We start from the raw sequence: 20223 nt of genomic DNA, 5'->3' as shown, positions 1-20223 counted from the left end.
TTGTTATCCAAATACTTACTTCTAAATTGATTTTCAACCAAGAGAATTACATTGTTTTGCACCATAGAGGTGTCTTATTTCTCTAAAGTGAAATCTCATCAAAAGTAAATAATTAATTCTCTTGATTTGGTAAGCAATGAAGTGAAAAATAACTTTTGAAACTATATCATCTTTAGCTATTTGCAAAAGGAAAACATGAGAAGAAAACATGGTTTGAATCTCGAGATTTTTGTAGAGCTCTGGGTGGTGATCTAGCTAGTATCAATAATAAAGAAGAACAGCAAGCAATATGGCGATTAATAACGTAAGTGTCTTTTCTATATAATACTCCTTTCTTTTACCTATCTGGTGCTAATGATGTTGAGAAAATTCTTATATTTCTGAAATTTTTGGCTCATAATGCTACTTTGAGTGCCTATACTGTATACCAAATCCATAGGACCTTTTTGATCTGGTTTCACTTCCAAATGCTTTAATTTTGTAGGTATAAATCCTGTGACAAATTGCTCTATAAAAGTACCAGACACTCAATACATGTTATTAAATCAATAAATGAATATCTTTCAGTGCTTTATAATTAAATATTCTCAATCGGTGACTCCTTTTCAATATATTTATGAGGTGTACCAAATTGCACAGCAATTGCATAATGCTTTTATTTATTCATTGAATCCTTTCCCTGTATACTAATTTAAGTTTGGAAGGTAGTTTTAAAATTTAATTAGCTCTTCTAGGTAACTAGACTTGTTTTATCCAATAGTATAAGCTCTCTTGGTGTCTTGTAAATTACAGGGCTAGTGGAAGCTACCATGAACTGTTTTGGTTGGGATTGACATATGGCAGTCCTTCAGAGGGCTTTACTTGGAGTGATGGTTCTCCTGTGAGTAATTTAATTATATACCATTTTCTTAGTTTATCATGTATTTATTTTCATGCTATCCTATGGCTTAATCCAAGTTTTTCATAAAACAGATTATTATTGATAACTAGAAACATTTTTCTACGCAGAAATAAATGCTATTTTGGATCTTTATTCTGCTCCTGCCTTAATATGGTTTTCCTGTTCACCCAAGGTTATAAGCATAGTGGACTGGATGAAAAAAAATTAGAAAACTCATTTTGCTAGTTTAAATAAAATAATGTTTTCATTCTATCATGCAAAATTTTGTGCGAGTAGTTCAACTTCTTAAAAATTGAGTTTCAAACAAGTGTTGGCGAGGATGTAGAGAAAAAGGACCCTTGTGCACCACTGATGGGAATACAAACTAATATAGCCACCATGAAAAACAGTATGGAGGTCCCTCAAAAAGTTAAAATTGAATTTCCATGTAATCTAGTAATTGCACTACTGGGTATTTACAACAAAAATATAGAAACTCTAATTCAAAGGGTACATGCACCCCTGTGTTTATTGCAGCATTATTTACAATAGCTAAACTATGGAAGCAGCCCAAGTGTCCATTGATAGATGAATGGCTAAAGAAGATGTGGGGTATAAATTACTATATATAAAGGAATATTATTCAGCCATGAAAGGAATGAAAATTTGCCATTTGCAACAACATAGATGGAGCTAGCAAGTATAAGCTAAGTAAAATAAGCCAGTCAGTCATACAATACTGTATGATTGCAGTCATATGTGGAATTTAAGAAACAAAACAAATGAGTAAAGGAAAAAAAGAGAGACAAACCAAGAAACAGACTCTTGACTATAGAGGAAAAACTGGTGGTCACCAGAGGGAGGAGGGTGGGAAGATGTGTAAAAGAGGTAAAGGGGATGGGATGTAGAGTACACTTACCATGATGAGTGCTGAGTAATGTGTATAATTGTTGAATCACTACATTGTACACCTGAAACTAATATAACCCTGTATGTTAATTATACTGGAATTAAAATTTAAAACTTCATATGAAAAATTGAGTGTTTACAACCTTTTATAGACCAGGAGATCTGGGAACAAATTTCAAGAATCCATTAGTAACCACTAGGCCTTGTCAGCCTTCCCCATTCTTGGGAATGGAGAAGTGAGAGGCTAGGACACATGCTGGCAGAATTTAGTGTTCCAGTCATCCCAGGAAGTGATTTTGTGTAATTTCAGTTCTACCTCCTCTTATAAACCATCAGCAATTTTTCAAGGCACTGAAGTAAAGTGATTTAATTCATAGCTCCATTGACACTTGGATTTCATATTGATATTTTTGGAAAATGCTTCATCTAAAACTCTCTTGGCTCTGATTCCACACTGAAAACTGCAAAGGGAACCTGAACCCATCCCCTTCATTGATTTTCACTGTTAATTTAGGTGAAGTGTGGTAGCTTTGTTAGGAGTATTTCATAAGTCCTTTTCTTTTATAAGAAGAACTAATTGTACTTCTCTTTTTTTTAATTTTTTTTAATTGTACTTCTCTATCCTGCCTATCTAAAAAGAGAAAGTTTCCAACATCACAGTGAAATACTATCCCTTAAGCAGTAGGGATATGACAGATTTAGGGATTCCCAATACTGAGAAGTGGGGCTTTTTTTGCTAAGTTTTCCCTATATATATAAATCCCACTTTTTAAAAAATTTTTATTTATTTATGATAGTCACACAGAGAGAGAGAGAGAGAGAGAGAGAGAGAGAGAGAGAGGCAGAGACATAGGCAGAGGGAGAAGCAGGCTCCATGCACCGGGAGCCCGATGTGGGATTCGATCCCGGGTCTCCAGGATCGCGCCCTGGGCCAAAGGCAGGTGCTAAACCGCTGCACCACCCAGGGATCCCTAAATCCCACTTTTGAAGCCCTGGATCCATTTTATTAATAAGACCACAGAAAAAAATTTTTTTAAAGATTTTATTCATTTATTCGTGAGCGAGAGAGAGAGAGAGAGAGGCAGAGACACAAGCAGAGGGAGAAGCAGGCTCCATGCAGGGAGCCTGATGTGGGACTTGATCCCGGGTCTCCAGGATCATCCCTTGGGCCGAAAGCAGGTGCCAAACTGCTGAGCCACCCAGGGATCCCCAAACCACAGAAAATTTTATAATAATTAATAGCATATTCTATTCAACTTTGAAACTTTCTATGTAATGGGTGCTATTTCTTTCCTACCCATTTTCATCAACCTTGCTTTCAAAACAAAGTACTGCAAAAAAAAAGTAAACGGATTTAAAAAATGTTAATATACCTTTCTTTTCCTATTTGGATAAATGATAGGCAGTGGCCTGATATAAATGATTAATGGTTACAATGTAATGTCTCTAACATAGGTTTCATATGAAAATTGGGCTTATGGAGAACCTAACAATTATCAAAATGTTGAATACTGTGGTGAGTTGAAAGGTGACTCTGGTATGTCCTGGAATGATATTAACTGTGAACATCTTAACAACTGGATATGCCAGATACAAAAAGGTATGATAACTGTGCTTTATTTTATCCTAGATTGGAGAACTAACCTCCTGATATCCTAATATTTTCCCTTTATTAGAAGAACCAAATAAACAAAATAACAAAATAAGAGAACTGGCAGGGTCCATCAATTCACAGGATAAGAATGAAGTCACTGAGTACAGATAAATGTTCCAAAGGAACAGGAGATCAAAAGGCCACCCGGGAATCCTGGACAAGAGTCACGTCCTCTAAAAGAGTTCCCACGAGCTGTGATTCTGGCTCACGTTCTACAGGGGTAGGAGTGGGTGTAATGCAAATACCATTTCTTTTGGGGATATTTACCCCCTGACCTATGTCAGCCATCCAGTAGGTGAAAATTTCCCAAATATTCTAAATATTGATTTCTTAAATAAATGTTCAGCACAAAGCACAAGCACCATTTAGAGGCACTTGGTACTACTACACCCACCATGCTATTGGTGGTCAAAAAATATCACTGCATGCTATCAGTTATGATCTGGGACTCAGAAAGTTCCACATATCCAAGTCAGGCATTGAAGTCAGAGGATCCAGGTTCTTATGTTCAGATAAAGGAATAAACAGATCTTCCCTGGAACCACACTATACATAATCTTCCTCCTTTGTAAACAGTTAAGTGGAACCACATTGCCCTCTGCTGTTCGGGACCTTGGCTACTGTCCCAACGCCACTGCTTAGATAGAGACACAACCGTGTTGCTCTCCCACTGTCTGTCTGCTTATTTTCCCTACTTCTGCATAGATTAGTGTTTTCAAAGTTTTTCAAATGGAGGAATAAATGGTGACCAGTTTTTCTTTAGAGGTCTCCTAACTCCGAATGACTAGTTTCTTTGTGTATTGTTAGTAGCTCTATTCTTAACAGATGTTAAATACATTAAGTCAAGCTGGGTAACCTGAGTCCTTTTATCAGGTTCCAACAAAGTCCAGATATATCATTAACTACTTGGACAGAAAGTTCATTTAACTTTTAGTAAAATATACATTTAATAAAAATGAGATTCTTTTGAAGAAAACATTTTATAAACAAATAGTTCATCTTTAATGGTTTCAAATAATAAAATTTTAAGTAATTTCACAGCTAATTATCATCTATTGGGTACCTTCTATATACCAATAGCACACGTATTTTACCCTACCTCTCTACACATACTACTAACTCCTTTTTGCAGTTGAAAGAATTGAAGGTAGGCAATTTAAGCCCTAGTCTGGGATTTGAACCTAGGCTTTCTGAATCCAAAACTTGTGTTCCTTTTTTTTCTTTATATGACACTATTTGTTGGGCCTGAAAAGTTTCTTCTAATTTCTGGTGGCTGTTACTTACCTAATTCTCCTGTCTTTCATTCTCTAACTCTACGACATGGTAAGAGAATTAGGGAGTGGAAGAGGAGGAGACAGAGAGAGCAGTTATATTTTTAGCTATTTTGACCCAATGAAAATAGTAAAATTAGAAGGACATGTGATTGCAGAAGTTCCAGCATACTTTATGATTTGATTTTCTTTTGTTTTCCAGGAAAAACACCAAAACCTGAGCCAACGCCAGCTCCTCAAGACAGTAGGTGTTTTCATATTTTGTGAACTCCATATCGGTAGCCTTTTTTTCTTCTCTTTCCTTTCTCTATGAGACATACTTAACCTGGGAAGAGCAGAGTTCTTAATATCTTTGAGAATCTTGTGGAAGTCTGGATCTTTTCCTTTACATGCACATGCACAAACACAAGGAGTTTTAATACAGTATCTCAAGGGCACTTGAATCAAATCCAAGGGGCTGGATCTCCTCTTTAGTACTGTGTTAGTTTCCAATGGTTCCTGTAACAAATTACCACAAACCCCGTGGCTTAAAGCAACACACACTTATTCAGAAATGTGAACTCTGTTTCACTGGGTCAAAATTGGCAGGATCACGCTTCCTCCTGAGGCTCTAAGGGAGAATCTGATTCCTTGCCTTTATTAACTTCTAGAACTTCATTTCTTGCACTTGTTAGTTGGTGGCTCCCTTCTCCATCTTGCAAAACCAGCACTGTAGCATCTTGCTTCATTTATCACATTCTATTCTTCTTCTGTAGTCAGATCTCCCTCTTTAAGGATATTTGTGATTATATTAGGGCCCGCTGGATAATCTAGAATAATCTCACCTCCATCTCAAAACCCTTAAATGAATTACATGCACAGAGTATCTTTTTCTATATAAGGTAATATTTATGGATTCCAGAGATTAGGACATGGATATCTTTGGGGACTCTTATTCAGCCTACAATAGCACAGAATTGTAGAATACCATGGTTTGGAAGAAGGCTTAGGAGCCCTCCTGGTATGTGAATTCCTTGATTCTCCAGGTATACACTGAAGCACCCAAGTCCATCTGTTACAGGCTCTTTGTTATATTGAGATGAAAGCTGATTTCTCCCAGCTTCCACTTCTTGAACTCAGAACATCATGGGTGCAGGTATGTAACTCCTGCCAGCTCTGTGATCCTATTGATAAAAATAACGCTGAGAGTTCCTTTACCCAATGATGATACATGGAACTTAATTGAGAAGAAAAAGTTCCAGAGTTGATGCAAGGTGGATATCTGGCCTTAGGCAATGCAGTCTGTATTTGGCATAAATATCTTGCTTATTCTGGGTTCTCAGAGTTTCAGATACCTCTGATAAAGTGACTCTGTCCTTTTCACTTTTGTGAACCACACATACCAGATTCTTGAATTTGTCTAAGTAAAATTCATCACCCTTTTTCATTAATTTTTCAGATCCGCCAGTCACTGAAGATGGGTGGGTTATTTACAAAGACTACCAGTATTATTTTAGCAAAGAGAAGGAAACCATGGACAAAGCCAGAGAATTTTGCAAGAAGAACTTTGGCGATCTTGTTTCTATTCAAAGTGAAAGTAAAAAGAAGTTTCTATGGAAATATGTAAGAATTTGATTAATTTAAGAATGAAACAGTGATGTGATAAGCAAAGATAATGCCTACTATTGGTACCCCATGGTGCAATTTCAAGTTATGTGCTGTATTTGAATTTTCTAAGGTTGGGGGAGATGTGAATGCCAGAGAGGACAGGCAAGTGGTGGCCGTAACAGAAACAAGTGACCTGATTGCTTAACTATTCAATGCAGAGTCACAGAACCCAGAAAGCTTTTAGTCGAGGCTTTGTGAAGACCTACACATGATGGCTTTGAGTTCACTAATTTGATTTTCAAATATCATAATTCTTAACTCGTTGTTATATATCAATCCTGGACTCTTTGTGTACAGTGTAGGTTGATTATTTAAAAACCTATCTTATTTCGACCAAATTGTTGGTTAAAAGCTTGATTATTTAAAAAAAAAAAAGCTTGATTATTCACATAAAAATCTTTCTTGGTTGGGATGCCTGGGTGGCTCAGCAGTTGAGCGTCTGCCTTCAGCCCAGGGAGTGATCCTGGAGATCCGGGATCAAGTCCCACATCAGGCTCCCTGCATGGAGCCTGTTTTTCCCCCTGCCTATGTCTCTGCCTCTCTCTCTCTCTTTCTCTCTCTCTCTAACATGAATAAGTAAATAAGTAAATCTTTAAAAAAAATCTTTCTTGGGGATCCCTGGGTGGCGCAGCGGTTTGGCGCCTGTCTTTGGCCCAGGGCGCGATCCTGGAGACCCGGGATCGAATCCCACATCGGGCTCCGGGTGCATGGAGCCTGCTTCTCCCTCTGCCTGTGTCTCTGCCTCTCTCTCTCTCTCTCTGTGACTATCATAAATTAAAAAAAAAAAAAAATCTTTCTTGGTTGTACCGAAATTGTCACATAACATAGAAAGTATAGGGTTTTTTTTTTCCAAAGGCACTTGGCTTAGTATTTCTTTTTAAAAATCTTCATGACATCCTTGTTGCTTATCAGAAGGGAAGTAAGAGGGAGAGCGGAAAAAAAATAAAGTTAACGTAATGAAAAAATAAAAATTCATTTGCTGACAAAGGGATTAGAGTGTAGTCTGACTTACCTTCATCTTTGTGGATATATTTTGGTTTGAAATTTTGAGGATATTTCCTAATTTGCACAAATATATATGTGGATGAAGTCTTTCTTCAGAAGCAAAATACCATGTGGTTACTTTGTTTTCAAGAATATCTTCCAACAACCTAATAATTACTGTAGCCATTTGGTATTATAGAGAATGATTTAAGGTATTTGTTTTATAACTTCACATTCTTGTATAGTGTGCATAGTCTTCTTTTTTAAAGCTTATTTCTTTGTTTCTACACCCAATGTGGGGCTTGGATTGACAATCCCAAGATAAAGAGTTGCATGATCTTCTGACTCAGCCAGCTAAGCACCCCAATATTTTTCTTTTAATTTTTATGAAAAACATAACTTTTACAACAAAATATCTGCATGAATCTGTTCTTAGAAAAGGTTCCAAATGGGCTGCCTCATTAATAAGTACATTTTGTTTAAGAATTTTCTTATTATAGGGGTGCCTGGGTGGTTCAGTTGATTGAGCATCAACTCTTAGTTTTGGCCCAGAGGTCATAATCTTGAGGTCCTAAGATCCAGCCCCATGTCAGCCCCAGCTCTGCACTCAGCATGAAGTCTACTTGAGATTCTCTTTCTCTCCCCATCTGTCCCTCACCCCACTTGCCCTCTCTCTCACAAATAAATAAATATTCTAAAAAAAAAAAAAAACTTTCCTATCATATAAGTATGGATTGAACTATATGTAAACTTCCATCCTTTAGGTAAACAGGAATGATGCACAGCCAGCGTATTTTATTGGCTTAATGATCAGCTTGGATAAAAAGTTTATGTAAGTACATCAAAATAAAACGACTTTGCTTCAGAGACTAATCTGATAAACATCTAAGAGTTATTTTTGAGACTTTAGTTTTGCTGAATACATTTTTAAAAATCCTACTGAATTCTCAATCTAAAATGCGTCTTTAAAAAAACAAAAGGAAAAAAAAATAAAAAAACAAAAGGAATTTTTAAAAATCCTGTTTCATATTTTCAGCATCATAATTCTCAAACAGATAACTCAAAGTCTGATTTAATCTTGCAAAACTCCACCTGTCTTTGTTTTAGGGTTTTGTCACATGTTAGCCAATGATCTACGAAGAAGATATATTATACATATATGAATACTGAACTTATTTTAAAAATTATGATTCCCATTTAGACCATCCTTGGTGCACAGGATTAAAGGGGTCTTTAAGTTGCCCCACTTACTGCTTTCACAGCACTACTCTGATATTCCCTTTCAACTGCACGAAATGCTTTCCCTTCAAAGGAATGACTGTACTGTTTTCCATTAGATACAGGGGCCAGGAAAAGCTGTGGGAGGGAGGAAATTAGTACATTTTTGGGGTTTCTTTCCTTGTTCATTAATACAATGTTCTCCTAAGCTTGAAGAGCAGATATGTCTTCCTGGCTCAGGCACGGATGTTTTAGCCACATATGTTCCGCTTGACCATTAATTGCCTTTTTTGAGCAATAGAGAACAAAACTCACACTCATTATTTTTAAAGATCAGAAATGTTTGATGCTTCTTTGGACAAGCACCCATTTTAATCATCTCTAAAATGAGAAGGTTGAATTTGATGATCTCTTGCTCTCTTTCCAGCTAACAGTCTCTGAATTTCTATAATTTATGAAAATAAGCATTGACCCACATACCTTAGGAGAAACCTAGAATAAACATAAAAATCAGAGTATGGGCTTAATGAGAAACTCTGAATTCTTGGTCTCTCTCTATGGGTGGTTTTGTTTTGTGGGAATCATGTCTAATAAGTACTGTGAGAGGCTGTTTGCTTCTGACCCACTTCTAGAGAAACTAGGATCTCCATTATCTCTCTCACTTCAAGACTAAAGGTAGCTTCTTCCAGGGAAGGAAAAGAAGACAGACTAGCCAGGGCATCAGGTTGCTGCAGGGGAGCCCAGTGCCACGGGAAGCAGCAACTTCTTGGGCTTTTTCCTGCTAGTCTCTGTAGACTCCTCTCTTCTGTTTGCTTAAAATCCCATACTCTCTTCATCTTCATTGACTAATCTGTTTCCCACACCAAACTGCAGCCAGTTATCCTAATGTTTGGATTATTGCTGCTAAATGCCTGAATTTCCTTTTCCAGTTGGATGGATGGAAGCAAAGTGGATTACGTGGCTTGGGCCACAGGTGAACCTAATTTTGCAAATGACGATGAAAACTGCGTGACCATGTATTCAAATTCAGGTAGACAATATAAAAATCTTCGTGAATTTGCCTTGTCGTATGATGTGTCATCTGCTACATCCCTAGGCTAAAAGTAGCAAGTCGTGCACTTAAATCAGGCAAGAAAAGCAGAGAAAATAAAGAAGTTTAATTTCAGCAGTGTTAACTGTTTGGTTTGTGAGAATGGATGCTTAACATTTGTTCTAATACATGACACAATTGTGTCGTTTCTCATTTTATGAAACATTTCTTTATGTTTTGATTTGAGCAAAATATCCAGAATGTTTATCTATCTCCCTTCTCTCTCTCCACATCTTTATCTGTAAAATGAGAATAATGATAGAATTTACCTATTGTTGAGAAGATTAAAGATGTAATATATCTAAAACACTAAACAAATGCTTCGTATATATGTTTAGATATTATTAGATTACTATTATTAGTTCTTAATAGTGATATAGATAATACATCTGCAACACTAAGTTTATTCTGGGCTCATAGGAAGCTATCTATAAAGTTGAACTATTATCAGTTTAAGTGAAAGAACAGAAGAATATGGCAGGGATCTTTCTAGTCACTTGTGTAAAAATGATGGTTGTAGTCTAAGCCAATTTTTGAGACTCCTTATAAAACATAAATGCATTGGGGCACCTGGGTGGCTCAGTGGTTGAGCGTCTGCCTTTGGCTCAGGTCGTGATCCCAGAGTCCTGGGATTGAGTCCCACATTGGGCTCCCCACAGGGAGCCTGCCTCTTCCTCTGCCTGTATCTCTGCCTCTCTCTCTCTGTGTCTCTCGTGAATAAATAAATAAAATCTATTTTAAAAAAATAAATGCATTTTTTTTTAAAAAAAGAGTGTTTTTAAATGCAAATATGTAAGTCTAACTTAGCTATTTTGTTCTTTGCCAGGGTTTTGGAATGACATTAATTGTGGTTATCCAAATGCCTTCATTTGCCAGAGACACAACAGCAGTATCAATGCCACAGTTGTTCCTACGGTGCCTTCTATCCCAGGAGGTTGTAAGGAGGGCTGGCATTTTTACAATAACAAGGTACTAAAAAAAAATTAGTTGTAGTTGTGGCATTGATCAGTGTATGGATTGACAATGCGAATCTTTCAGTATGGCGGTAACTTTTGCTTCTCTAGTGACTTTAGAAAATTTTAGGCAAGGATAGAGGTTGCTATTTCAAGTTCTCTATGGAAATTGAGAGTATACTTGAAGATACTCTCCAAATGGACGTGTCCTTTGTTCTGAGGAAGAAAACAACTTTGCAAAGGAAGTTTCTGGGTGATAAAACTAACTTAGCCTTTTGGATCTCTGTTTGGTTGGAGAAAATTTATATTTAGCTATAATCTTCATGAAGAATTTTAATTTCTTTAAAGCAAACACTATTATCTTTACTTAGTTCCTTTTTTTTTTTCTTTCATCCAAGTGTTTCAAAATCTTTGGATTTGTTGACGAAGAAAGAAAAAATTGGCAAGAGGCACGAAAAGCTTGCATAGGATTTGGGGGAAATCTGGTATCAATCCGCAATGAGAAAGAACAAGGTATGCAACCATTGTATAATCAATGATGCCCTTAAATATGTAATTCTTTTCCCCTGCTGATAGTAAATGATATTTTGGTTTTCCAGAGTAAACATTAGGCAGGGAAGAAAACCCAAACACACGTGGAGAACTGTTTTATTCAGTTGTAGGCACTGTGCTGGACATTTAACACAAAAAGTCCCTTTTTTTGTTTCTTTTTTGCATATTTTTTATTGGAGTTTGATTTGCCAACATATAGCATAACACCCAGTGCTCATCCCATCAAGTGCTCCCCTCAATGCCCGTCACCCAGTCACCCCAACCCCCCACCCACCTCCCTTTCCACTACCCCTTGTTTGTTTCCCAGAGTTAGGAATCTCTCAAGTTCTGTCTCCCTCACTGATATTTCCCACTCATTTTTTCTCCTTTCCCCTTTATTCCCTTTCACTATTATTTATATTCCCTGTATGAATGCGACCATATAATGTTTGTCCTTCTCTGATTGACTTATTTCACTCAGCATAATACCCTCCAGTTTCATCCACATTGAACCAAATGGTGGGTATTTGTCATTTCTGATGGCTGAATAATATTCCATTGTATTCATAGACCACAGCTTCTTTTTCCATATTTCTATGGACACCGAGGCTCCTTCCATGGTTTGGCTATTGAGGACATTGCTGCTATAAACATTGGGGTGCAGGTGTCTTGCCCTTTCACTGTATCTGTATCTTTCGGTTGAATCCCCAGTAGTGCAATTGCTCAGTCATAGGGTAGCTCTATTTTTAGCTCTTTGAGGAACCTCCACACAGTTTTCCAGAGTGGCTGCACCATTTCACATTCCCACCAAGAGTGCAGGAGGGTTCCCCTTTCTCCACATCCTCTCCAAAATTTGTTGTTTCCTGTCTTGTTAATTTTCACCACTCTCTCTGGTGTGAGGTGGTATCTCTTTTATTTTTTTTATTTTTATTTTGTAATAATAAATTTATATTTTATTGGTGTTCAATTTGCCAACATACAGAATAACACCAGTGCTCATCCCGTCAAGTGCCCCCCTCAGTGCCCGTCACCCATTCCCCTCCAACACCCGCCCTCCTCCCCTTCCACCACCCCTAGTTCATTTCCCAGAGTTAGGAGTCTTCATGTTCTGTCTCCCTTTCTGATATTTCCTACCCATTTCTTCTCCCTTCCCTTCTATTCCCTTTCACTATTATTTATATTCCCCAAATGAATGAGAACATATAATGTTTGTCCTTCTCTGATTGAAAAAGTCCCTTTTCATTGTTAGGACAACTGTGTGAAGCAGGTTATCCTCACCCTACTTGGTTAGTGGGAGGGTTGGGAATCAAACTGGCTCTTCCATTTACATTCCATTCTGTTTCCACCAAACCAGTTTATTCCTCAAGCAGTCAAAGAAGTAGAGTAGTTCTAGAAGTAAAATGGAAAAATTTCTTGTTTTCCATTTATTGTGCCTCTAACTGGTTGATCACATACCTTAAAATAATAAAACTAATTTTTAAATATGAACTTTGAGCAAATGGAGACACCCCCCCCCCCATAAAATGTAAGGATAAACCAGAGCTTTGAAGAAAATATTGAAGGAGAAAACTCACCATATCTATAGAACAGATTGGAAAATTTATTATACTGTCAAGAGAAAGATAGTCGACCAATTTGGCAATGATCTTTTCATGGCCACCTTACCTGAAATAGATATTACAGTAAATTATTGACCTGTCATTTTAAGAAGGATGCTGCCCACCTACAGATCAGCCAGATGAAGTAACTAAATTCATGGAAGTTTTGGAAGCCACAGCAGGCATTGAGTGAGGCTTGTTTGAAGGAACCTCAGCTTTCACAGCCCCGGAAAGAAAGGCTGTGAGCTTTGAAAAGAGAAGATGTAAACCTGTATAGTTCCAGAAGGAAGCAGTGGATGGCAGTTGCAAAGAAATAGGTTTAGGCTCAAAACTGGGAAGCCATTCTAACAATTAGAACTGATTAAATAAGTTGTTCTGTGAGCTCTCTACAGGGCTGTGAAAATGCTTACACTGGGAAGTTCTCAACGGGATGTTATAGAGTCACACATGCTGACTGGTACAAAGCACGAAAGATCTACAATGAGTGTTTGTACGAATGAGTTTATGTGAGATGTTAAGGGGGAGCTGAGGAACTGCATAATTTCTAAGTTCCCTTTTGGTTCTGAGATTCTTTGACTTCCAGAATCATTTACTGGAAAACATGGTACAAAATATACAAAAGAAGAAAGACACAGGAAAACCCTCTGTGGCACTGTCTCAAATGTTTACTCTGTAAATGCCGCCATGTGCTCTCTTGGAACACATGATACAATAAATCAACCAAAGTTTCACTGAGAGCCTTTGTCAAGTTCAGGAGCTTGCCAGACATTGAAAGAGAAGGGTCAAACCATAGCACACAATAGAAACGTTTTAAGAATATAATATTCATATTTCTCTAACTGGCCTACCACATTTTGGACCTAGCTACCCAGCAGAGAAAAATAATAATTGATTTCTTCTCTTAACCACAAAGTGCTGATTCCTGGCATCACAAAATTAGAACCTGGGTAATAGAGATGTGCAGAAGGAAACAATTTTCAGATAAAATAACATTAGTCCTGGCAAAACAGACACACGTTGTTGAATTCTTATTGTGGTTGTTGGCAGAAACAAAGTCAGTGCTGAAATCCTGGCAGGTAGTGCTTTTCCACATTCATCTCAAGTTGGGGATGGGGAAAGTTCTGATCTTATTTAGGAAATAAAACAAAACCAAAATAAATATCTAGCTGTGTTCTTCTCGCTCTAAAAAATGTTGAAAGAATTTATTTTTTTAATTTCAATTTTTATTTATTTATTTTTTTCACCTTTGACTGAGAAATAAGCAAATCCCTGAGCACAGTGGTCACTGCGTCTGCTAGTCTGGCAGGAGAATAAACACGTAACAGTGACCCTTCTATGGAATGTTTGTTCATGAATAAACAGATAATTGTATCTCTTCAGGCTTCTTTCTATTTTGCATTTTCTTTTTAATAACCCAGATGCTTAGTCATTCAGTATCCTATTTGCATTTGGGAGTTGGGTTTAAGCATTTTTGGAAAATATTCTGTAGAGTTGGTGTTCATTCACCTAGGTGTCCGTGGCTGCTGGCAGATGAGGTCACTAGCCATGGAGGCAGCGTGTGGTGTGCAAGGCGTGCAAAAGGGCAAATGGACAGGGGATGGGTCACGTCTTCACTTAAGCCCCTTACAGCATCTGAATATTACCATCCTCTCTGTGCAGAACTGGCAAGGAAGCAAGAGGCCACACTTGTTCTACATTCTGTGCATTTTTCCAAATCTTCTCTCCTACTGAGGGGAGTGCTTAGCATCACGATGCCCCCTTGGTCCCAGCACACCTGGTGGACAGCCACCAACCCCTGGCAGTTGCTCCCCGGGAGAAGTTCTAATTGGGTGGCTCTTTTGGTTTGGAAATCCAAAGTAGTGATAATGTGACAGCCTAATGCTTCTTGTTTTGACAAGTAGGTTTCATTTTTAGAAGTTTTCTGGATGAAGCACCCTGTTTGCCCCCTCATTATTATAATCAGATTGTCTTATTTAAAGAATCAGGACACCTGCAAACTCATGGGATGACTGCGTATGAATTAGAAACAGTGCCTCTTCCTGCAGGATGGCAGGCAGCCACAACCCAGATCGGGCTGTATGAAATGGAGCACAGGGCCTGGGATGGATTTCAGCCACCCTGTCCCAGTTCCCCACTGCCCTTGGGGGAAGGGCACGGCCTGCACAACTATCTGCAGCGGCCCGGATAAATACCCAGACTTTTATTATACGAAACTTTCCAAAGTACAAAGTGAAGTGATAACGTGATGTTAGGTTAGAATGTGTTTGTTTTCATGGTAAGTGCTTTGAAATCATAATAAAGACATTAATCATGTACTCGATGTTTTAAAATTACGTATTTTGAATATTTTCCATAGTTTGAGTATCTTCCTCCCCTCCCCCACCAAAGTTTAAAATTACCCTGTGGAACTTTCTTTCAGCATTTCTTACCTATCACATGAAGGACTCCACTTTTAATGCCTGGATTGGGCTGAATGATGTGAATTCAGAGCACACATTCCTTTGGACGGATGGGCGAGGAGTTCATTTTACAAACTGGGGGAAAGGTTACCCTGGTGGAAGAAGGAGCAGTCTTTCCTATGAAGATGTAAATATCAGTTTCAGGTCACCTCTCCATGCACCGTCAGCCTACTTAGAGTCATCATATTAGTGATTAATCTGTGAAAAATCTACCAGATTTCTCCTTGATCTGGTTCATTCTTGCGGATCTTAAGTGTTTTAGATTGAGCCAGCCTCGAGGGAAGGGGTATAAATTCAGTTATGGACTCTTCAGCTTGTGGGGTAGGTGGTGGCGGTCTCAATGGATGGGAAAGCCAGCTCCAATCTGGGCCTATGTTGCAGTCAGTATGTACACTTGAACCCAGAGTTATCAATTTTAGCTGTATCAACTGCCTCTAAACTCTTGAGGCTTGTATCATTAGGGGTGTACATCTGGCAGCTATTGCTACCTTTTTTTTTAAAAGATTCTTATTAATTTATTCATGAGAGACACAGAAAGAGGCAGAGACATAGGCAGAAGGAGAAGCAAGCTTCCTGTGGGGAGCCCAACGTGGGACTCAATGCCAGGACCCCAGGATCAGGACCTGAGCCGAAGGCAGACGCTCAATCACTGAGCCACCCAGATGCCCAGCTACTACTACTTCTAAAGATAGAAATTATCATGATTGAGTTACCACTTGTAGAGCACTTACTGTGTGCCACTGTGCTCGCTGCTCTCATATATTAACCTAAGAGACAGATGATTGTTTCTTTATTTTAGTACTTTTAATCTTGTATCATTGGACAGTCAACCCATCAGTGTTAAACACTGCACTAGGCATTGAAGAAAAACATGAAGAAACAAAAGATTTTGTTCTTGTCTTAAAGAAGCCCACACTTTTGTTAGACTACAAGTCTTCCACGGGAAAGAAGATGGTGAGAAATGCAAGGGTGTGATGGCAGGATCAGTTATAAAGCCCTGTAGTAGTTAGGAGGAAAGAAGCTTACTGTGGGATAGAGTGATCTAATCTGTCAGTTCTTATCTTTCATTTGATGCAAAGAAGGAATATGAGAAAGAACCAGCTACGGGTCTCTTCCTCAAGAGGTTTAAAACAATGATCGGGAAGTTGGGTGTGTGGGGTGGGGAAGGCCATGCTAACTGGGCAAGGTGAATAAAGTCTTCAGGAAAAAGACACCAGGTAGGGCCGGGCAGGAGTACATGACATTGGATATAACAAGGCTTTTATACAGAGAGGAAGTAGGAGTAAACTTTGAAAGGTTGACGCAGAATTTAGAGAAATTTAAATGCCCCATTTAAATTGGACTTTGTCAGGCAGCAAGAAAAGGTTAGAGCAGAAAAATTATCTGATCACAATGGTGCCTTTACAATAACTAATTGGGTTAGCTCTGTGTAAGGCAGATACATTTAGATGATGGGTTGGTGATTTTCTGTGGAGAAATAGTTTGAATCTTCATTACGTTCATGAAGGCTAAAAACTTAGTGAAGAAATTCAAGCAGAATGGAATGAGGCAAGGTTTGCTTAGAAAAATTTCTGGATGAAACATGAATTTTGTGTAAAAATTATTGCTCAAGTGGCTTTTGTTCATTTGTTTTGAGAACATAAAGACAAGCAAAAACAATAAAAGCAAACTCTGTAATCTCATCATCCAGGAAAAAACAATTTTGTGTTGAATTTATTTGTAGACTTGTTCTTAGTATGTGAAAAATATAAAGTTTATCTCACAAAAATGTAATCAAAACACACATACTGTGTTGTTACAATTTCTAGGACTTGAAAAATGAAGAGGATTAAACACGGTGTGATAAAGAGAGTGTGAGAGAGCTTTTCATATGTCTTTTGTAGTGGAAACATACTTGCTCTGTACAGGTTTTCTGAAGTAGAGCGTAGGGTGTAAGCCAGGGTAATGGAAGATAAGAAAAGCTAAGAAGGAAGATGGGAATGAGTGGAGCATGTAAATGCAGGATCAGGAGTTCCTGGGGGTTGAAGTTCATAGGATAATGAGGCTAGAGGCATGGAGGTCACAAAGGCAGTTGGTGCAGCATTGCAAGCAGTGGTAGATATGGATCAGGGGTTAGGGGATTAGAGCTAATGACTGGGGTTCTTTCCATCTTTCTGCTCTACATCATTGGTATATTGGTTTAGCTCTTCATTACTGCATGGTAGAGAAGTTCCAGTCGTTCTATCCAGTCAAGAAAACACCCAATCTTCCTTCCTTTGTGGCTCTTTATCAACAAGAAACCCCTCCTGGGGGGCCACTCCTGCTCACAGCATGCTTTGCATTCCTCACTTGTTGAGAAGCTGGGTAGTGCAGTGACTAAGGCCTGCGCTAGGAGCTTGAATGCCTGGAGTTTGAATCCTAACTCTTATTTATTAGCTGTACAACCTTGGGCAAGTTAACCTGTGCCTCAATTAACCTGTGCCTCAGAGCTCTCAGCTATAAAATGGGCATACTCATAGTACCAACCACATCGGATGGATGTGAGTTTATAGGAATTAATATATAGATGGTGCTTAGAACAATGCCAGATATTATAGGTGTGAGATATAATTATTAGAACTGATAGGTTAAAGAAGCCCAACACGTAATAAATCAAAATCTTCATCTGAAACACTGGATGAAAACTTTGGCAGGTGCAGATCTTATGACTTTTTTTATTTGCTTTGGCTCAGACTATCCTATGGAAGCTTGATATTGCAAACATATTCACAACAAAAAATAGAAAACTCTTTGCAGCCTGGCACACTTCCCTGTAAGATTGCAAATAAGATGGGAAGCTTTCTAGCTACATGCCAACAATTTGGTCTGAATCCATAATGATATTTTATGAATTAAATTAGCAATAAAAAATATAGATTATATTTATTTCCCTTTAGCAGTAGGATACCTGTTTGGGGGTTTGAATCATGAGAATTAAGATGGAGAAGACATTGTATTCTAACATTTGATCGCTAAATTTTGATAAGGATTAATGTAATTTCTGATGGCAAAGTTTCTCCAACCTGTCTCTAAAATTATCCAAATCTATCTGACTTTTAATTAAAAACAGCAAGAGTTCAGGGGTGCCTGGGTGGCTCAGTCAGTTAAGCATCTGCCTTTGGCTCAGGTCATGATCTCAGGGTCCTGGGATTGAGCCCCCACATGGGGCTCCTTGCTCAGTGGGGAGCCTGCTTTTTCCTCTCCTATGCCTTTCCCTGTGGCTTATGCTCCCTCACTCTCTTTTTCTCTCTCAAATAAATAAATAAGATCTTTAAAAACAATAGCAAGAGTTCATTGTGAGAGAGCCACATAGAAAGTGTGAGCAGTTGCGTGGAAAGTAAGGGTGAATTGGCCAGAACTGTCAATGAATTAGGATGATGTCTTTAAATTTGGTGGTTGGGAATGAGGGATTTTTTTTTTGGCTTATTAATTTATTTAAACAATTGTTGATTCACACTGCTTCCCACCCCCCCTCCTTTCTCCACAAATGTACAGGCTGACTGTGTTGTTATTATTGGAGGGAAGTCAAGAGATGCAGGAAAATGGATGGATGACACGTGTGACAGCAAGCGGGGCTACATTTGCCAGACACTTCCTGGTAAGCTGTACTGAACCTCGCCGTCCCAAAGAGCTGAGGTTATTTAACAGTCTAAAAAAATGACCTTCTCAATTTTGCTGTAGACCTTGAACTGCTCTAAAAACGTAAGGTTTTATTTAAAGAATGGCCATTGTCTTGCACATTGTTTCTCACCTCAATCCATGTGTGTCTATAACAGAAAAAAAGGGCGACACCTATGACCTTGTCCTGGGTGTACCGCCTCATCCGTTACAAACATTTTGTGCAGTTTACACGAGAGGTTGGAACTTTTTCTAGCCTCATTAGAAGTTTAGGATGGTACACCATTTAAAAAATGTCACAGTAAGAATATTACAGTCTGCTTGCATAATTTGAGAACCATTGGCACAGAACATTATATATGCTCCATTGGTTCTGTATTCTCTGCCTTTAAAAATGTAGATATCTTCTTTTTTTTTTTTTAAGACTTTAGGTCATCTCTCTACCCAACATCGGGGCTCGAATTTACAACCCAGAGATCAAGAATTGCATGTTCTACTGACTAAGCCAACTCTGTATCCCTAGATATCTGATTTATGTTTCTTTCATATCTTAGGAAGCCCTATAGTTACAGAAAAATAAAACAGAAAATGTGCATAGTTACTGAGTCAAGATTATGTTTGTACTTTAGCCTCCAGTGAAAGAAGAATACAAATGTCTTCCTATACAAAAAGGGCCAGAAATTAAAAGGTGGTTTAGAGAGGAGGAGGTAGGGTGGGGTGGGCTTCTCTCATCCTGAGCACAGCTCTTAGAGTGGGAATTGGAAGGTACTTGTTCTTCTGCATCAAACTGATTTTTCTACATTCTCTTGGGAGTCAGGGAACTAAGTCAACTCATAACAATGAGTGGAAATCACAAGATATTTTTGGATGATTAAAAAGTACTGTAGAAATTCTAAACTTTCATTAATTCAGAATTAATTTCATTAATTCATTAATTTATGTCCAGGACATGTTGCTTCTCCCTCTATGCTATGTCCTATGGCACCAGAATCTCAGGCCACCAGAAATGCCAAACATGCCATCTGTGCCTCTGTTTTGAGGAAAGGAAGAAGTATCCTTCCACGAATGAATAGTGACTTACAAGCTTTTTGAAAATCTTTCTCTTCTTACCATAAGTGATAGAAATTTGCCACTCATCAAAACTTATTAAAAAATAAATATTGGTAGTCATATTCACATACTCATTCATGTTTTTATTCATATTAATGAATATAAAACCCATCATTTAAAAAATATATAACACCTGTTCTTTGTTGACATTTCTGAAAGTACAGAAAAGCACGAAGGAAAAAAGTACTCATGATCAAACCACCTGAAAAAAACCTCCCAGTATTTTAGTTTAGTTTTTCATTATAATTGGTTTATGAATGTTTTAATAAACAAGCAAATTGGA

At 38.0% G+C, this 20223-nt stretch overlaps 1 protein-coding gene across 5 annotated transcripts in view; it reads left to right on the top strand.

The window, feature by feature from the left end:
- Positions 1-20223, top strand: part of MRC1 (mannose receptor C-type 1) — a 100439-nt gene that overhangs the window by 64475 nt on the left and 15741 nt on the right. For all 5 annotated transcript variants that reach the window (XM_041766162.1, XM_041766160.1, XM_041766159.1 and 2 more), the window contains 11 exons: positions 177-304; positions 793-880; positions 3245-3389; positions 4917-4958; positions 6153-6316; positions 8110-8177; positions 9493-9593; positions 10480-10622; positions 11005-11119; positions 15155-15321; positions 18708-18810. In XM_041766162.1, the coding sequence (XP_041622096.1) occupies positions 177-304; positions 793-880; positions 3245-3389; positions 4917-4958; positions 6153-6316; positions 8110-8177; positions 9493-9593; positions 10480-10622; positions 11005-11119; positions 15155-15321; positions 18708-18810 (1264 nt within the window). The remainder of the gene's footprint in view (positions 1-176; positions 305-792; positions 881-3244; positions 3390-4916; positions 4959-6152; positions 6317-8109; positions 8178-9492; positions 9594-10479; positions 10623-11004; positions 11120-15154; positions 15322-18707; positions 18811-20223) is intronic.

Source organism: Vulpes lagopus, chromosome 8 (genome assembly GCF_018345385.1).
Source record: "Vulpes lagopus strain Blue_001 chromosome 8, ASM1834538v1, whole genome shotgun sequence".
Classification (NCBI taxonomy): Eukaryota; Metazoa; Chordata; class Mammalia; order Carnivora; family Canidae; genus Vulpes; species Vulpes lagopus.
The sequence above is the reverse complement of the archived record's forward strand: the minus strand, read 5'-3'. Positions and strand labels throughout refer to the sequence as shown.